We start from the raw sequence: 19,429 nt of genomic DNA, 5'->3' as shown, positions 1-19,429 counted from the left end.
AGCTGTAGACTTGCCTATAGCTGAACTGCCTGTCCAGTACAAAGGCTGGTCAGGAATGTGGACTTTTGCAGTCTATGACAATTATTCTATCCCCATGCTTCTGGGGGAAGACTTAGCCAACCAGGTAAAGTGGGCCAAGAGGGTGGGAATGGTTACACGTAGCCAAGCTTCCAGACCCATCCCTGTTCCTGAGCCATCCACAGGGGCCCTGTCTGTGTTACCAGAGACCCAGACAGAGGTAGTGGACCCGGATCCCCTGCCAACGACTGAAACAGCCACAGTACCTCCAGTCCCAGACCTGGACCTGGACACGCAACCAACACCAGAACCATTGCCAGCACTGACGCCAGCGCTTGCAAATGCATCTTCAACCCCAACGCCAGAGGGCTCCAGCAAGCCTGAACTGGCAGAAGCAGCAGACAACCATACCCAAGAGGCTCAGCCAGAGCCTGAAATACCACCTGGTGCACCAGCGGAGAGCAGTTCACCAGCCACGAAAACAACCCCAGCACCTACATCGTTTCCCAAGGGACCAAGCCCAAGTCCACAGTCTAAGGGAGAACTGGTGTCTCCAGCCTCCAGGAAACCGTTCCAGACTGAGCAGGAAGCAGATGACAGCCTTCAGAAAGCTTGGGCGGCAGCACAGAGCACCCCACCGCCTCTCAGCTCTTCTAACCGATCCCGGTTTGTTATAGAACAAGGGCTTTTATATAAGGAGACTCTTTCTGGTGGACACCGGGAAGACTGGCATCCACAAAAACAGTTGGTGGTTCCAACTACGTACCGGGGGAAGCTCTTAAGCTTAGCCCATGATCATCCCAGTGGCCATGCTGGGGTGAACAGAACCAAAGACAGGTTGGGGAAGTCCTTCCACTGGGAGGGGATGGGCAAGGATGTTGCCAAGTATGTCCGGTCTTGTGAGATGTGCCAAAGACTGGGAAAGCCCCAAGACCAGGTCAAGGCCCCTCTCCAGCCACTCGCCATAATTGAGGTCCCATTTCAGTGAGTAGCTGTGGATATTCTGGGTCCTTTCCCAAAACAGACACCCAGAGGAAAGCAGTACATACTGACTTTCGTGGACTTTGCTACCCGATGGCCGGAAGCAGTAGCTCTAGGCAACACCAGGGCTAAAACTGTGTGCCAGGCCCTAATGGACACTTTTGCCAGAGTAGGTTGGCCCTCCGACATCCTTACGGATTCAGGGACTAATTTCCTGGCCGGGACCATGAAAGAACTGTGGGAGACTCATGAGGTGAATCACTTAGTTGCCACCCTGTACCACCATCAAACCAATGGCCTGGTGGAAAGGTTTAATGGAACTTTGGGGGCCATGATACACAAATTCATAAATGAACACTCCAATGACTGGGACCTAGTGTTGCAGCAGTTGCTCTTTTCCTACAGGGCTGTACCACATCCCAGTTTAGGGTTTTCACCATTTGAGCTTGTGTATGGCCACGAGGTTAAAGGGCCATTACAGTTGGTGAAGCAGCAATGGGAGGGGTTTACACACTCTGCAGGAACTAACATTCTGGATTTTGTAAGCAATCTACAAAACACCCTCCAACACTCTTTAGCCCTTGCTAAAGAAAATCTTAAGGATGCTCAAAAAGAGCAAAAGGCCTGGTATGATAGACATACCAGGGAGCTTTCCTTCAAGGTAGGAGACCAGGTTATGGTCTTGAAGGCGCAACAGTCCCATAAAATGGAAGCATCATGGGAAGAGCCATTCACAGTCCAAGAGTGCCTGGGAGGTGTTAACTACCTCATAGCATTTCTCAATTCCTCCCTAAAGCCCGGAGTGTACCACGTTAATTCTCTCAGCCCTTTTATTCCAAAGACTTACAGGTTTGTCAGTTTACAGCCCAGGGAGGAGATGATGCTGAGTGGCCTGTCGGTGTGTACAATGAAGGGAAAAGTGACCGGTGGCGTGGAAGAGGTGACCCTCTCCACAACCCTGGAACGTCTGCAGCAGCAACAGATCAAGGCGTTGATGCACTCTCCTGTGAAAGTTTCCCAGAATCAACTGGTTAAAAATTGTCCTTACAATGTGAAGAATTTTGTAGTTGTACATAATTAGTAGCATATGTAAGGGTGCATGTGTCTTATTAATCTGTTTATTCTAGAGAGAAATCACTGCCAGTGTGGTTCCACACTGTCAGCGATTTGGGGGGCGTGTCATAAACAGATAAGAGTTAATAGAACAAAAGTGCTTCATATCTCTTTTGCCTGGAAAGGATTAACAAGAACAGTGAGCCTGGCTGTCACCTGACCAGAGGACCAATCAGAGGACAGGATACTTTCAAATATTGAGGGAGGGAAGTTGTGTGTGTGCTGTTTTTTGGTTGTTGTTCACTCTGCGGGCTCAGAAGGATCAGACGTGCGACCAGGTTTCTCTCCAATACAGGCTCTTATAAGTTCAGAATAGTGAGTACCAGGTAGATAAAGCGAGTTAGGCTGATGGTTGTTTTCTTTATTTGCAAATGTGTATTTGGTTGGAAGGAGTTCAAATTGGTATTTTGCTGAAAAGATTTTAATTTGTACTTATACTTAGGCTGGGAAGGTATTCCCAGTGTCTATAGCTGAAAGACCCTGTACCTATTCCACTTTTTAAATTTACAAAGATAATTTTTACTGTTTTTTCTTTCTTTAATTAAAAGTTTCTTGTTTAAGAACCTGATTGATTTTTTATTCTGGTGTGAGCCCCCAGGGGACGGGGTCTGGATTCACCAGGGAATTGGTGGGGAGAAAGGAGGGAAGGGGGAGAGAGAGGCTAATTTCTCTCTGTGTTAGGATTACTTTCTCTCTCAGGGACAGTCTGGGAGGGGGAAGAGAGAAGGAGGGGGGGAAGGTGGATTTTTCCTCTCTGTTTTAAGATTCAAGGGGTTTGAATCACAGTGATCTTCCAGGGTAACCCAGAGAGGGGAAGCCTGGGAGAGGCAACGGTGAGGGAAAGCGTTTACTTTCCTTGTGTTAAGATCCAGAGGGACTGGGTCTTGGGGGTCCCCGTGCAAGGTTTTGGGAGGACCAGAGTTTACCAGGCACTGGAATTCCTGGTTGGTGGCAGCGCTACAGGTTCTAAGCTGGTAATTAAGCTTAGAGGAATTCATGCTGGTACCCCATTTTTGGACACTAAGGTTCAGAGTGGGGAATTATACCATGACAGCTTCAACTCCACCTCTGCTGAAGTCTTAAAACACCTCTCACTCTGGGTCAAGTTCTTTCCTTTCAATCTCTGAGTGCAGGATTTGGCCCACTGGCTATTGCAGTTTTTCTCTGACACCTTGTCCCCAAAGTTGCTACTTTGTGTCTCAGAGAAGATAAGCAATCTCATCACCCCCACCCTCAAAGATCCACTTCAGTGACAAGATAGAGGGCACGTACAGGACCTTGGTTAAAATTCTGTCCTGTTGAACAATGCTAGGCAAATTTCCTTAGCTCTGATAGTCACCCCCTTTCTGGACACTAGTAAATCAGGTTTGCAAAACATGTAAAGCTACTGGGTACACACCACTCTTCACTGAGTTATGAGAGCTGGGTCTGATATGAAGTTGCCCCCCACTCCCTCCTCTAATCCAAATCCTGGGCTTTTCTTTTCGACAATGCTTTGTGTCTATCTGTGTAAGTGGGGACGAATATGCAGTTAACTGAATTTATGGTTCATCTGTCCCATGTGTGTAATGGGAAGCAAATTTTCATGACAGAAGAGGTGTGCCAAACCACCACCAGCAGCTGAATTTTGAAAGACTTATATGAACATGCTCTAATAGGGAAGATTTAATAAAGCACTCTCTGGCATATAAAGTTGTGCTTTAAAAAAAGAACCCAGTCTCATGTACACACACCCCTTCCTAATCCCCATCCCACCCCCAAAAAGACAGTTCTACAACTCTAAATACCACACACAAAAGGTTTTAAATTTAACTCTGGTGTAACTCCATTGATTTTAGTAGAGTAATGGCCTGTTTGCTGTAAATATGACCCTACCTACTTACTTTTTGGTACATTCTTACAGAAAGCCTTTTTGTTCTTATAATGGATTTTTATTGACATAACATACAACTGTCTTAAACAGCATGTTATTCTTAATCACTGTATGCACTACACTTTGTGGATATGGTAAGTTACATTTCATGCACTTGGCACCATGATTTCTTTTCTGCCGTTAATGCCTTTTCAACAGAATCTCATTTGCATCTGAATGTCAGTCACCTTTTCTGTAGTTTCAGATTAAAGATTATTCACTAAGGAAGTTGTTCTACTTAAAGATAGTCTTCCAGTAGAACAAAAGTATTTGAAAATAATTTAATATATTATCTTCATACAGTTCTGAGTACAATTGTCACTTTAATTTCATACTTATGAACTGTGTGTACATTTTCATTGAGACAGAAATAGCCTTAAGACATGAGTATTTAACATACATATGTAGTGTTTAAAACAAAGCAAGTACCATGAAATATACATGCTGGAGCCTGCTTTGTACCACACCCAAAAATCTTCAGTGACATGACTAAGAGAACTTATCTTTACTCCAATTACAAATAAGCGGATAATGTGACAAATCATAGCCTCAAACCATCCAGTTTATGCTTCCTTTCTCTTGATGATCAGAGGCCCAACATTGTCCCCAGTTTCATCATTGTGCTTTGTGTGAGAACCGTCGCACATTGGAAACTGAAAAAGAAGAGAAGTACAGTATTAAAGAATGGGCGCATTTAAAACTAAGTGAGAAGGAAATATAATCCCTAAATTATGAAGATGGCTTCACATGGTAAAGATACATTTACAATGCAAGTGATACCTCAAATGTGTTATCGCAATAACTTAAAATATTTTAGACATGTGTAAGTGTTCATAATTACCTGTGAGTGTAATGTACAGGAGCACTGTAACTAGGGAAGAACCCCAACTCACAATGCACTTTGGAGCTCCAATCTCAGACCCTAGTCAGAAACAAGCAGTCTAGGCTGGCCTCAAAAATTCCTTTTCAGCTCCGCCACATCACTCCCTATTCCATAGGGGCGGCTCTGGAGTGCAGTGAAGATTACCAAAGGTTTGCACAAGAGTCTGTTTCTGGATCCTCTCCTTTAAGGAAGGAAAGTAGGTCCTTGCCTACACTAGAATAAGTTTGTCAGCATCACTACCAGCAAACCCTCCTAGTGGGGAGACAGCTTATACTGACAGAAGTTCTTTTGCCCGTATAGCTAGTCAGTTCCCCAAATGATCTAAGGCATACCGTTCCCCTCCCCCCACCCCAAAAAAGTCCTTCTGTTGGTATAACTGTATCTACACTAGGGTTTTGCCACCATAAAGTGTTTCGTTGTTTAAGAGATCACTGACATTGCTAGGGTGCCCAGATAGCAAGTGTGAAAAAATCATGGAGGGGTAATTGGCATCTACATAAGAGAGTCCCAAATATTGAGACTGTCCCTATAAAATCAGGACATCTGGACATTGCTATACTGGCAACAGTTTCTAGTGTAGATCTGGTAAAAACCTTTAGATCCCCACTTCTGTAAGTAGCCATCTTTAAATTCTTTCTTGCTATTTCAGAGAAATAAGGCGCACTCCACCTAAAGCAAAACCCACAGCAGAACTCCGTTAGTTAGGTGTAGCAACTTGGCTGTTTAACCACCTCCCGACAGCTGTCTTTTGTGCCCGAGCAAATATCCAGCAAAGTCAAGGGAAGTTAGGCCAGACCCTCTTTAACTGCTCTGCGATGGTTTGTAGACACTGTTAAACAGTTGATAAGGAGATAGTTGCAGAATCACAATAACCAATGCTGCAAGTGGCAAATGGTAGTTTCCATGTAAATTCTTTACCACCAGATCAGTCACTTTGATTGACTTGACTAATACTCAGCAAAACTTCAAGGCAACGAGAGTGTTTGATTAAATGCTGATTAATTCACCCAAAGCTACTGGTGAAATGAAAAAACAAATTTCATCTAACACTATGGTATGTCTTATGTAAGAATAATTCCTGCCTCACCCCTTATTCAACCAGAAGGATTAAAAACCTAGATTTAACAGCACAACATGGGGGGGAGGGGGGGAAGAGAAGAGAGACGACTCCAAATCTGTATTTTATCATTCCTCTTTTTGAAATTATAACCAAGGAAGTATCTGCAAGTTACACAAGACACTTTTGGCAGAATAACGTTCTTAGAAGTTAGATGCTCCCACACACACTCACAACCTGTGTTGTGGCCATTATTTGAGAGGGCTGGCATTTTTCAGAATCAGGAAAAAAAGCTTGCTTTGCAATTAATATTCTAAGAATAACCAGCCTTGACAATATGGCTATCCCTTTAATCCAGACATACAGTAAGGTTCCCCTTAGACAAATGTTACCAACACTGATTTAGACTGGACTTCCCTGTTGCACATTTTAAAGTTGTTTCAACAAGATTATGTTATAAGCAGCACTGGTGTTTGAGGGCATCCTGATTAACTTATTTCTGGATGCATGAAAGAGTTGCTTTTAGTTTTAAGTGTTATCAGTGTAAAGGCTCTGACTTCAGGGCAGGGGAGGGGGAGAGAGTTTCCCCACTGTGGCTGCTATCAGTAGGAGCCCCAGTTTGAACAAGGTACTGGCAGCCATTGACATTTTAGCTAACATATCCATTAGCTAAGATGGTGGTGAAGACACCAGCAGCCAGCCAGCACCAGTGCTCAGAAAGTTATACCACTGATCAAACTGCACCAGTGACAGGGTATTTTAAAGGGGGGGTGGGGTGGAAGAGAAGAGAGGCTAATGTAAACATCCCCTTAGTAAACCACAAGGATATTTAAGCACTTAAACACTATAAATATCACAGCAACATGACATACATACTAACTTAAATATATCTGTCACCGACATGTACAGCTTAGGAATACTTTCAACCATAAAGCTCGATTACAGTATATCCAGTTTGTTTAACATCCCTTAAGTTTCCCCTCACAGTGCTTTGGTAGTGAAGAGCAACTGCACTAAAAGACCCAAGAGAGAAAGAACAAAAAACACACCCTAAAAAATCCCCTCCTTTATCCTCTATCACCATGGATATTATGAAATACTGTAGACAGTAAACCCCTACACCACACAGCACTTGTCCTATGCCTTGTGAATTAAGCAGACCATATTAGAGTTTTTAGGCTCCAATGGATGGATTGGGGGTGGGTGAAGTATTGTCCAGTGCTGAGATGCTCCTTCCCACTGAAATTGCTGCATTAACTATGAAGCTTGGGATGGCTGATTTAATTTAGGACATTGTATCTATTGGGTTTCCGGGAAGTGGGCGGGCGAAGCCCACTCACTGCTAAAGGATCCTCCCCCAGCCTAAGGGGAGGACCCACAGGACCACAGAACCCACTGATTACGGGGGACAACTAATAAAAGAACAGGGACAGGAGTGCGGTCCAAGGGTCATAAGAAGGGAACCTGACAGGGACACCGAGCAGAGAACCCTGTACAGTGCCCACTGCTCCTCGAAGGCATCAAGGGAGCCAGCGGACGCCGCTCAAAGGAACTCCGCCCAGATTCGTGAACAGACCATGGAGCGGAAACAAGCCCCACAGTCACTGGAGTCTCCATCGGCCAACCTCCTCTCCCTGGTCGTGTAGATGGCCTTTTAGCCAGGGCGAGGAGGAGGTTGACCAGGAGGTCCCGGGACTTTGTGGGGCCACGGATAGGGAGTGCGTAGAGAAGGAGGTGAGGGGAAAAGTGCAGCCAGAAATGTAATAGGATGTTAATGAGGAGCCAGTGTAGTGGCTGCAACCTGGCGCACTCTAAGTAAACGTGCGCCAGGGTCTCCCTCACACTGCAGAAAGGGCAGGTGTCCGGGACAGAGGTAAACCACGCCAAGTACACACCCGTGCTTACGGCCCCATGAAGGAGCCGCCAACTGATATCCCCGGCGGGCCTCAGGACCAGGGTAGAGTATAGGCTGGCCCACCGGGGCTCCTCACCCTCCAGAGGTGGCAGGAGGCCCTACCACTTTGTATCGAGGCGGGACACGAGAGTGAGGAAGTGAAGGGTGTGGAGCACGAGTGTGTAGAGTGGTTTCCTTGGCGTGGTTTGAAAACAGACTGGCTGCAGATCATGCAGCCAGCTTGCGGAGAAGGGGCTGGGGGGGGGGGGGGGCGGGCGGGTCTACAGGGCAGGGACCCGATGAAAAGGTCCGGAGGGCCTGGGGTGTGGGGTGGGCGGGGCGTGCCCTCCCGCAGGACCCGGTCGAGGAGGCCCGAGAAGCGGGCAGCAAAGCTGCCTCCACCTCCTGGAGTACACGCCGGGGAGTACAAGGTCTGGAGAGCCCCATGCGTTGAGCGAGCGTCAGGGGATCCAGCCAGCCTCCCCGGTCGTAGTCCAGGTCTCCTCCGACCCTGGTAGCTTCTGCCAGGGCCAACCTCTGGCGGAGAGTTATCCACATGCACTACAAGTACAACAGCAGAAGGGGGATGGGAGGGAGAAGAAATCTTGAATGGGGCGTGTGCACAACAGCTAAGGAACTTCCACCCCTTAACTAATCTGAAGTCAGAAGCATCATCCACATCAGGAGAGGAATGCAAACAAAGTGTCTGATGTTTGTGGGGGCAGGCTGGTAAAGAGGAAAGGTGAAAACAAAGGAGGAAGGTCAAAAAAAAATTTCAAGCTGTAATGATATAACACTAAATTCTAGAGTGAATACCAAATGTTAGTTTAGTCCTTTTGAAGTTCTTAGTTTAAAAAAATAAAATTAAATACTTGAACAAAAAAGTAGAAAATATTAGATTACTGGAAGAGTATGTGCTATGCTATAAGTTATAGTACATTTATTTACTGAATGAAAGTTGTATTTTCAGTTGAGCTCAAATGAAGCCAGTGCAAAACCCCTAACTGCATATTGTGAGCTCACAGCGTTTGGCTTGGGTGGCAGGCTAACATTAGATGAGAAATCCTTGCACAACTGGATACTTGCTGTTACTTTGCAAGTTTCGGTCATGGAAAGGTACTAATAGCCTCAAATTAAAGAGCCAATGGGAACCTTGCATGTGATCTAACTCAAGTGTAGAAAGTTCACATGAAGTACACCTCTACCCAGATATAATGCAACCCGATATAACACGAATTTTCAGATATAACACAGTAAAGCAGCGCCCGGGTGGGGCAGGGCAGCAGACTCTGGCGGATCAAAGCAAGTTCGATATAATGCAGTTTCACCTACAACACAGTAAGATTTTTTGACTCCAGAAGACAGCGTTATATTGGGGTAAAGGTGTATGTGAAGAGATATGACCCCAAAATATTTTGGGGTCAAGAAAATCAATTATGAAGGATAAATATATTCCAATATACTCCACCGGTTATCTAATTTATCATCCACAAGAGCAATATAAATCAATCTACCGCCAATTACTAGTTGAGAAGATTTAGTATTTTGTTATAGATTCATTTATAACAGGATAATTTTTGAATTAAATCTTCTAATAAATATTTGGTCTCTCAAATATGCTAAGGGGAAAAACTGTGGAAGGCTGAAGTTGATTTCAGAAAAATGTCTTTGGAGTCCTTTAAGGCCACCAAGAACTTCCCTTGTAATCCTAGTTGGAGATTCCCCCCACCCACCAGATTCTCCCAGGGGCACAAGTTCTCCCTGTGTTAAGTCGCTTGAGAGTTCAGGTTTCCCCTTCTCCTAGAAACTATTTCCACTCATCTTATTCCCTCCAAGTCTCCCTCTGCGTAGCCGAGGGATACTATTCTGTAACTTGCCCCCCTTCATGCATGCTTCGCTGTGGAAAGTTACAGTCCCAGAATGATGGGATTGTAACAAGAGGGTAGGACCAGTTCCAGGAACTTCTCCCAATTCATTTTTTAAAACAAACTCCATTTCAACCGGATGTATCTTTTTGACCTTGATCAAAGGAGAAGAATGGAGGGAGGAGAGGGCAACAACATTAAATTGAAAATAAAATGAAAAAATTCAGACTTTAAATTTAAACAACTTTAATACAACCTTTGATAAACATGTTTGCATTCAGATGTTAAGAAATAACATTAGATACTCTGTGTAATTTGATATTGTAAAATTAGCCTGAATGAATTATGTGTCTATCCATATGAGGAAAAATAGTACGAAGTTTTCAAGCTGCACCAGAAACCCAAGAATTCCCTGCGTTATCTAAAGCTGCTTTGAATTTTTTTCCTCCCCACAAACTTCAATATGCAGCTTGACTGTATCACAGATTATCATTTTGCTAGAATGGAAGTGAAAGAACATTGAAGAATGAGTAAGCTAACCGGGACACAGACTTCACATCCTCTAGCAAAATAACTGACACTTTAGATTGCAAAGAATTATTGAGTTGACTAACTGTAATGGGCTTCGGACTCTAGTACCATGATGCAAAGATAAGCTTTGCTGACAGATTTGTAGGTGGCGATGTAAATAATGGCTTTTTTAAAACTGGGTCAAGACTTCTGAGGTGTCAGTAACAGAACTAGAAATAGATAGATCTCACTCCATCCCCCTGCCTGTGTTTTATGACTTTTCCTTTGTGTTATCTTGTGCTGGGGGCAGGACGACAAAATTGCCAGGTAGGAACAGTGCAACTTAAATCTCCTATCCCCAAAACTGTTTATCTTGACTATCTCCTAAAACAGAACTGGTAGATGGAGACCAGATGGTTTCAGAAGACTGCTAAAGGAACAACAGGTCTTTTACTTCTAGGTCATTGCTTTTAATCTGGTTCAAATGGGCTGTGATTGGAAGTTGTTGACAATTAATGGTTGTTCAGTGACCTTGGTTTTGTCATCTTAATACCATGCCCAGCAGAGGAGTCTCCATATCACAAAATCCACCATCACAGTTGTCATCTTTGCTAACTGCCCTCAGCAGAAAAAGATAATTGAGCAGGCAAAGAGACAACTATCCAGTGAGAGTAGAAGTTGAGTCTATAGAACAGACTGTCCTCCTTGCTTTGTCCAAGTTTGGCACAAGTTAAGATTTGCAAAAGGCTATCCTTACAAAACCTCAAGTCCACAGAAATGTTCATGAACATAGCCTTGTCCTATAGTGTTTGCAAGCATCATGATACTACAGCTTCATTTTCACTTGCTCATGACAAACTGAAGTAGCAAATTAGTCCAAGCCAAAATACATGCAAAAAAGAACAAAAAAAAACAAAACAAAAAAAAAAAAAACACTCCTCAGGGAATTCTGCACCAAAAAATTAATTCTACAACCAAAAAATATAAGATCCTGCACACAATATTTTAAAATTCTGCATATTTTACTTGTCAGAACACCACAATATAATCACACCAGTTTCAATTATTTTTGGTCATTTGTTTCAAAATACTTGTCAGCAAGTATGTCTGTAACAAGACAGACAACAAAAAAATTCAGGACATGTTTAAATGAATTATTCAGAGTTCAGTATTAATATACCTACAAAGGAATCTATTTGTCAAAAAACAATACAGAACTGTATTTTCCACATCCCCGAGAAGCACTGCAAAGGCTAGGGGAGAGTCAGGGGTAAGGGAGGAGCTGAAGGAGAGGGAAGTAAATATCTGGGAAGGAGCCTGGGTGTGAACTTGCTGGGTATGGGTGGGAAAAGTATGGAACTGGGTTTTTGGCTTTGGTTTTGTTTGTTGTTTTTTTTTTGGGGGGGGGGGAGGAGGGGAGAACAGGGAGGGATTGTTCAGGAGCTTCCCTCACGCAGACCCAGGCTGACCCCTAGCCTCTCCCATTCAGTCCAGCACATCTGCCCATCCCCATGTGGCTCTGCACCTCCCTCCCACTGTGGCTCCAATCCCGTTCAGCCCCTGTCCCAGTCTGTCCTCCCCCATTAGCCCATATGAGCCCCTGTCTGAATGCCCCAGCACCTCACACTGTCTGTCTCCCCATAGCCCCTGTCTCTTGACCTGGCCATCGCTGTGAAGAAGGCAGGCTCTTTATCTTCCCTAGCTGGCTGTGAGCTGCTGTGTTCTGTCGCCACAGCACCCTCTGGTGGGAAAAAGGTGGAACTGCAGAAGCTATTTTCTGCTAGGAGCTGCTACTGTTCTTGCACCACAGCGCCCTGTCGTGGGAAAAAGGGGGAACTGCAGCAACATTCAGCAGAAGCTTTTTCTGCGCAAAAAATTAAAAATATACATGGCTTATTAATTATACACACATGCAGTAGTGCAGAATTCCCTCAGGAGTAGCAAAAAGTGTCTTCACATGTGCGCTGTATTTGTGTTCTGTTTAAACACCAGACAGGGTTCCTAAGAATTTAGGTACAAGCTGTTTTTAATCCAACTTTTTTTTTTTTTTTAAATCACAATGGTGGGGCAGCCATGGAATCCTGCTGTTTCTTCTTGATTGATTCACACACACGACTTTGGATGTTAGTGGTGCTGGTGACAACCTGGCACTTTTTTTTTGCTGTACATTCTCTTAAATGTTAAGAGGAAAAAAGAGCTAGGTAAAACTGAATTCCTGTCTAAACAATGTTATGTTGGTTTTACTCTAAGAACATCAACATTACATTAAAAAGATGTGTCACATCTCAGGTAAAATTTAAGACTTGCGAGGAATGCACATTAGAACTGTTCAATATTAAAGCAAAGTAAGAATGAGCTCATTTTACAACTCAGAAGATTTGATTCAATGCATGGATACACTGAAGTTCATGAAGTCTATACAGACCGAGAGAGAGATAGCTATTTGACAGAAAATTGGGGCACTAGCTGTAGAATACCCCTCATGCTTCCTTCCCAGACTGGTATTAACAAAGTGATTATTCAATAATGGTTTGATGGTCTACAACTTGATTTTGGTGGTTTTACCCTGGTTCCTTGTTATGCCACTCACTATGGATTTTAGAACTGTAGGAGAACCTGTAGCACAGTGAGCCAAATCAGAAACTTCCTTAGTCTTTATATTCCCCAGAATGCTACATTAATAATGAAATTGTCTCTACACATTTATAATTCCTCCCGCTCCCCATCCTTATGTTAAAGTGGGAGTGAATGAACTCCTTGAGCATAACATGAAATTAGAGAGCTATATGAATAGCTTGACCTCAACAAAAGCCTGGAGTTCCCACTTATTCCAATGTCATCTACAGGAGATGCTGACAATAATTTAGGCCTACAGACAGATCTCACTGATTCACGGACAGTGGTATTGTCAACTAGTAAGTGTTGGGTTCCTATGCTAGTAGAGTGATTACTAGATCTTGCCAGCTATGAGGATCTCTAGAATTACATGGTCATTTTGCAGAATCAAGGGCCTGAACACCCTCCTTTATTAAAACCATTTATGCAGCATTCACAACTGCATGCATTTTACATTTTAGTTTGTAGATTACATAATTGCTACATTTCACTCCTACAGTAGATTCTTCAAAATAATAGATCTGTTGAAGAAAACAAGCAAGTATCAAATAATACAACTGAGAAGAGCTTAAGAGGATTCTTGCACATTGTAAATATTTGTTAATTTTTTCCCCCCTCTCACCTTCTTAGATCTCCAGCAACGACAATACACAGCTTTGTCTCCCAGATCTTCCATATCAAATGCATGGACTACCTTTGGGTTATCTTTCTGTATATGGAGATTTACCATTGACTTGCAGCATTTGTCTTTAGAGAGGAATCTTGTGTATGCTAAATATCCAACAGCAGCAGCTCCTGCAGCTAACGAGATTGCAGCAACCCATTCAACTAGAGCAAGAGATAAAAGAGAGATTGAATGAAATATTCCATTTAAGTTTTTGCCAATTTAGCTCCCAGAGTCTTATTTGTGCTTCAAGGACAGTTCTACTACTTTGATAGAGTGTTTTGAAAATAAAATTCCTTTCTTCCCACACCCACCCAATTAATTTGTCCCTTTCTATTAAAGAGGAGAAGCCTATAGGACAATTGAACTAATATGGCTTTGCATTTATTTTTTGCTCACGCATCTTTATCACTGATGACGACAACACAGCTCTACAAACAAAATCAGCCAAATTTTGTCCATAACTGGTTTACAGTATTCCCTTAAATATATTTCATTAAAGATAGTGAATGCTAGGCCCTGGGCACAAGAGGAACTGATGTTACATTATAAATATAAAATTGCGATACTTTTAATTTACCTTTTTTAAGGGAACTGAAATAAAGCTAAACGATTAAATCCTCATATAAACATTAGTAGTTTGAACCTGCATTTTCTCACAGGGTGTAAAAAAACAAGTTCTACCTGTCTTATCTGTACTAAAGTCTTGAGTTTCTCAAATACACTGTTTATATATGTTGTTTTCTCCCCATTTCTCACTTCTGTTATCTTATGCTCATCTCTACATCTTTGCACTCTTTGTCTCACTTGATATCATTTTCCTTCTCTGCAATTAATCCACTTTAAAAAAAAATAAAAGTCCTGTTTTCAGGTTTTTGTTTTGTGTCTTCCACTTGAAAGTACCCTGAATTTCTGCCCAACTGTCACAGAATTCTCTTGCCTGGTTGCCATAACACCCAGCTCTAGAAATGGCAGGAGGACAATTTGAGGGCTTGGTCCCACTCAGATGTTCTCCTACTGCATATGTAAACACAGTCTGACTCAACTGTTCATCCATAAATCAGATGGGCATCTGAGATCTACAAGGTTCTCTCCACAGATTTAAAAAAAGACACTCATGTGACTATTCTATAACCACCAAAGCCATCTCAGACTAAGAATTTCAGCCTTGGTCAGCCTGCATTGTTTATGGTTTAGAAGAGACATCAATCACAAGATAACCTCATTCTAATCCTAGAGAATAAAACATGCTAACACTTAACATATTCCTGACATCCCTACCTCTATTATGTGACTTTTACTTACCCTCTTCCCAGTGCTCTTGCCATGAGCCCAGTTCCTCTTGCACCATTTGCTTTGGACAGCCTGCTCTCTCCCTTTTCCTACCCACTCCTGAGAAGGCTACATGGACCTAGTCCTTTGCTTCTGCAGTATCTGGTCCAGATTTAAAGGAGCAACGGCTCGTAAACAGCTCTGCACTTCCCCGGCAGGGGGAGGGGAGGAGGAGAAAGCTTTTACAAGGACAACTTTTCTTCTTTAAAAAGAGCTCTCCTGCAGGCATAATTAAGTCATCCCTAATGAGCAGCCACAGCTATGTTGGCAGGAGAGCATCTCTCACCAGCACATGGCTGTCCACACTGGTGCTTTTGCTTTTAAAAACAAAACAAAAAAACACACACACACACACACACCCCACCACACACTCCTGACCAACAAAAGTTTTACTGAAAAAAGTGCTAGTGTAATCAAGCCCATATTTGCCCTCAAGTGCCACACTGGACATTCCTGAATTAGATTATGACCTCATGTTAATATCATTAAATGTACTTTTTCCACACTCACATGGCATCCCACACAATGGTCATAGATTGGTTTGACTATGCACAAATAAGTGTAATTGCTTATTATACTCATTACAACAAAGAACAAAATCAAGAATAGAGTCTGCAGCTTGTCATTGTTATCTTCATCACAGATGAATTTTTCAGCTACATCCTAGGAACAGTATCAGAGGGGTAGCCGTGTTAGTCTGGATCTGTAAAAGCAGCAAAAAGAGTCCTGTGGCACCTTACAGACTAACAGACGTACTGGAGCATGAGCTTTTGTGGGTGAATACCCACTTCATCGACTGCATCCGACAAAGTGGGTATTCACCCACAAAAGCTCATGGTCCAATACATCTGTTAGTCTATAAGGTGCCACAGGACTCTTGGATACTGCTCTTTTTCATAGGATCAAACAAGTTTCTAACTAATTAAAGCCCCTTAAAGACCAGGCAAACACAAAGATTAGATGCCTTAGTCACATTTAGCACTGTTCACCTTTCCAAATGAAAGGAATTTAGTCTCATATACTCCCCTCACCTACCCAAAGCCATTCTCCATACCTCCCTCCATATCAAAAATAGTTAGTTTTAAATGCTAACCAAAATGCTTAAACTCCCATGAATTTCACCACTTTATTCTTAGAATCATTATACCAGTTCTCATCACCACTAATACCTACTAGTTTGTTTTCATGGGTATTTGCAGAGGGGAAGAATCAAACTGAGTAGCCAGATACACTCATTTTAAGAGTTTGCACCAACCTACTTAACAGATCCTATGCTAGATGTCTGAAGGTTGAACAAGAACAAAGCTTACTTGTGAAAGGTACTTTAAGAAACAAGTCAGACTATTGAAAGAAAAGTTTTTAAAGTTTAACTGTATTACATGGAAGACTCAACCAGGATTACAAAGACCAGAGGAACACAAGAACACTTCATCACATTTAATTTTAAATGCCTGTAGACACCTATGTTATTATTTAAAATGATTTTAAAACTGTTAAGTATCAGAGGGGTAGCCATGTTAGTCTGGATCTGTAAAAGCAGCGAAGAGTCCTGTGGCACCTTATAGACTAACAGATGTTTTGGAGCCCGAGCTTTCGTGGGTGAATACCCACTTCGTCAGTTGCATCTGACGAAGTGGGTATTCACCCACGAAAGCTCAGGCTCCAAAACATCTGTTAGTCTATAAGGTGCCACAGGACTCTTCGCTGCTTTTAAAACTGTTCTAAATCACAGACTAGACTATGCAGTAGTTTAGGGATTTCCAAAAGCTTTTCATGTTAATCCCAAATTTTAGACCTATTACATAACTGGCTTATATCTCTCCATGAAGTACCTTCACTTGGCCGCTCATCAACACTACCCAGTCACATGATCCCCTATGGCCAAGGTTATACAAGAATTATAATTTTACTATAGCTTTACTACTGAGTTATTTACTTTTGGGAAGGTTCTTGTTATTTTGCAGTATGAGTCAACAACCCACAATAGTAAGCACTGGTTACTGACTAAGTCTGTAGCTCTAAGAAAGTTCCCTCACCTTTCTGTTGAGTTATTCTAGAACAGTGGCTCTCCAACTTTTGTACTGGTGACCTCTTTCACATGGCAAGCTTCTGAGTGCAACCCTCTTATAAATTAAAAAGACTTTTTAATATATTTACCACCATTATAAATGCTGGATGCAAAGCAGGGTTTGGGGTGGAGGTTGACAGCTCGTGACCACCACCCCCCATGTAATAATCTCACAACTCCCTGAGTGGTCCTGACCCCAGTTTGAGAATCCCTGCTCTAGAATATGACACTAGGTAGGTAATAACATTGTGAGGTTAATAGCCACTAATAGAAATGCTGCTCTTAAATCCTACAAGCTAGAGAAATGCCACCAACATTTTTAGTTTAAAAATTAAAATTTAAAAACTAGGCAGTCTGGGATTTTCAAGAGAAGATCAATCAGCCACTAGTTTCTTAGTCTTCAGCAGAGAAGCCAAGCATCCACTACAAGGAACATGGTCAGAAGAAGAAAAAAAATGTCCTTAAAAGGATTCTTTAGTAAGAGAACTCCCACCAAAAGGGCTGCTCGGAAGCAAAAGCAGGTGTGCAAGAGAGAAGGCGTTTGCTATGCTTGCACAGCACCTACGACCATGAATGACCAATCCTGGGGCTTCTAGATACTATTAAAAACACACAATACCAGTCCTCAGTGGACGTAACCATTTTGCTGGATTAATGATTTACTAGTAGTTATCAGAAGCTTGGGGCATAAACTCTTGTACGACGGCATCAGCCGCACAAGGGAGCCTGTGAAGGTCACTGCATTTCCCAGGGGAGCCCCAGCCTCTGCAAAGCATCAAGACCCTTTTGCAAATAGGTGCCTTTCCTATGGATCAGTCAGCGATTCCTCTGCATCGTGATACTGCACCACGACACAGCCACCCAGCTATTGCACGGCTATTTCAATGACCTGCAAGATAGAGGGATAAGGGATTCGAGATAGGCGCCTCCTAAAGACAGGGGTGGATTGGTGGAACAGCAGCCTTCCCTGTTCAGACACACTCCTTGCCCCAGCAGGAAGGGCCCCAAGGTGGAGGGGGTGAGCAGAGCAATTGGAAGTGAGCTGTGAAGGCGGCGAGCAGACATGAGACAACCCCCAACGGAGCGCACCATCCCGCGGCTCCCCTGCCCGCAGGCGCCCGCCCGGCCGCTCGCCTACCCCGCACGGAGGAGTTCGATCCGAGCCCCATTGCTCCTCGCCACCGGCCTCCCGAACGCCTAGAGGGCACGAAGGCTGCTCAGACGCAATTGCGCGTGCGTACAGGAGCTCACACGAGAGCAGCGGCGGGCCTTGCTCTTAAAGGGGCCGTGCTGCTGGGTCGCCCAGGAAGGCTCGCGAGTTGCGCAGCTCAACCCCGCGAGGTAACGGGATCCTGCTGCTTCCCGCCTGCGCATGGAAACTGAAACGGGCTCCCGTGCTCCGCGCCTGCAAACACCAGGATTTTAGGCAGAGGGCGCTGCACCCCTGCCCTGCAAGCATGCGGGACCTGAGGCCTCCGTGGGCTCTTGTGCAGCCTCCCTACCCAAGTGCTCTGTTAGCATGAGCCAGGAGTCTGGAAAGCATGAGACTCAAATAACACGTTGGTTCATTGTATGAGGCTTTTGCTGTTTAGGGGTCCCGTTTTCAGACTTTTCTCCACCACCTAGAAACTGAAAATTACATCTGAGATTCTCACTTGACTCCAGGAGCTGGGGCTTTAAGGAAAACACCAAACACCTTGAGACTTGCAATAAAATCCCATGAGTTTTAGCAACACTGCTTGTAAGAAGTGGGACAAGGGTTGTCCTTGCACCTATATGGGTCCCCTGGGAACATTATCCCTACACAATCATGATGTGTCAGCCACAGATTGAGGGAGACCCTTGCATTCATACAAGTCCCCTCCCAAATACACCTCTACACCGATATAACGCCACCTGATATAACACAAATTCCAATATAACTCGGTAAAGCAGCATTCCGGGGGAAGGGGGTGGCTGTGCACTCTGGTGGGTTAAAGAAAGTTCTATATAACGTGGTTTCACCTATAATGCAGTAAGACTTTTTGGCTCCCGAGGACAGCATTATATCGGGGTAGATGTGTACTGAGATGGGCTGTAACATCCATGAAGGCCCCTTGCAAACATCATGGGTGGGTGGGAAGCACAGATTCATAAGGAGCTCCTATAAAGAAAAAATGCAATGGTGTGGCCTTCCAATTAATGGGTATTATCACTAATAATGATAATAATACTTAGCACTGCAGTAAGTGCTGGACAAACATTAATTAATCATCCCACATCCACCATTGTAAAATGTAGAACTGAATTTTCACTTGTCATTGGATATTTTCTGTAACAATTTTGTATTCATTGTATTGTGGTAGTAGAGTTCTATTTGAAAAGTGGCATCTGTGGAATAATTCCCATATCAAATGCCTTCAGTTTACAAGTTTAAAAAGTTCTTTCCTAATTGCTAGTTGTGCAAATTCAGCCTGGGATCTGAGAATCAAGCAGATTCATTCTTTCTCACGCATCATCATCAGTAATAGGGATCT

The 19,429-nt window shown here is 43.5% G+C and overlaps 1 protein-coding gene across 1 annotated transcript; it reads right to left on the bottom strand.

The window, feature by feature from the left end:
• Positions 1-4,291: 4,291 nt before the first annotated feature.
• On the bottom strand, positions 4,292-18,198 carry CISD1 (CDGSH iron sulfur domain 1). Its single transcript, XM_050959779.1, has 3 exons — positions 18,052-18,198; positions 13,472-13,677; positions 4,292-4,677 (listed from the first exon to the last, which is right to left on the bottom strand). The coding sequence occupies exons 1-3, from the start codon at positions 18,080-18,082 to the stop codon at positions 4,588-4,590; spliced, it is 327 nt and encodes a 108-aa protein (XP_050815736.1). The 5' UTR covers positions 18,083-18,198; the 3' UTR covers positions 4,292-4,587.
• Positions 18,199-19,429: the final 1,231 nt, after the last annotated feature.

Source organism: Gopherus flavomarginatus, chromosome 6 (genome assembly GCF_025201925.1).
Source record: "Gopherus flavomarginatus isolate rGopFla2 chromosome 6, rGopFla2.mat.asm, whole genome shotgun sequence".
NCBI lineage: Eukaryota > Metazoa > Chordata > Testudines > Testudinidae > Gopherus > Gopherus flavomarginatus.
Note: the sequence above shows the minus strand (reverse complement) of the source record. Positions and strands in the feature narration are given on the sequence as shown.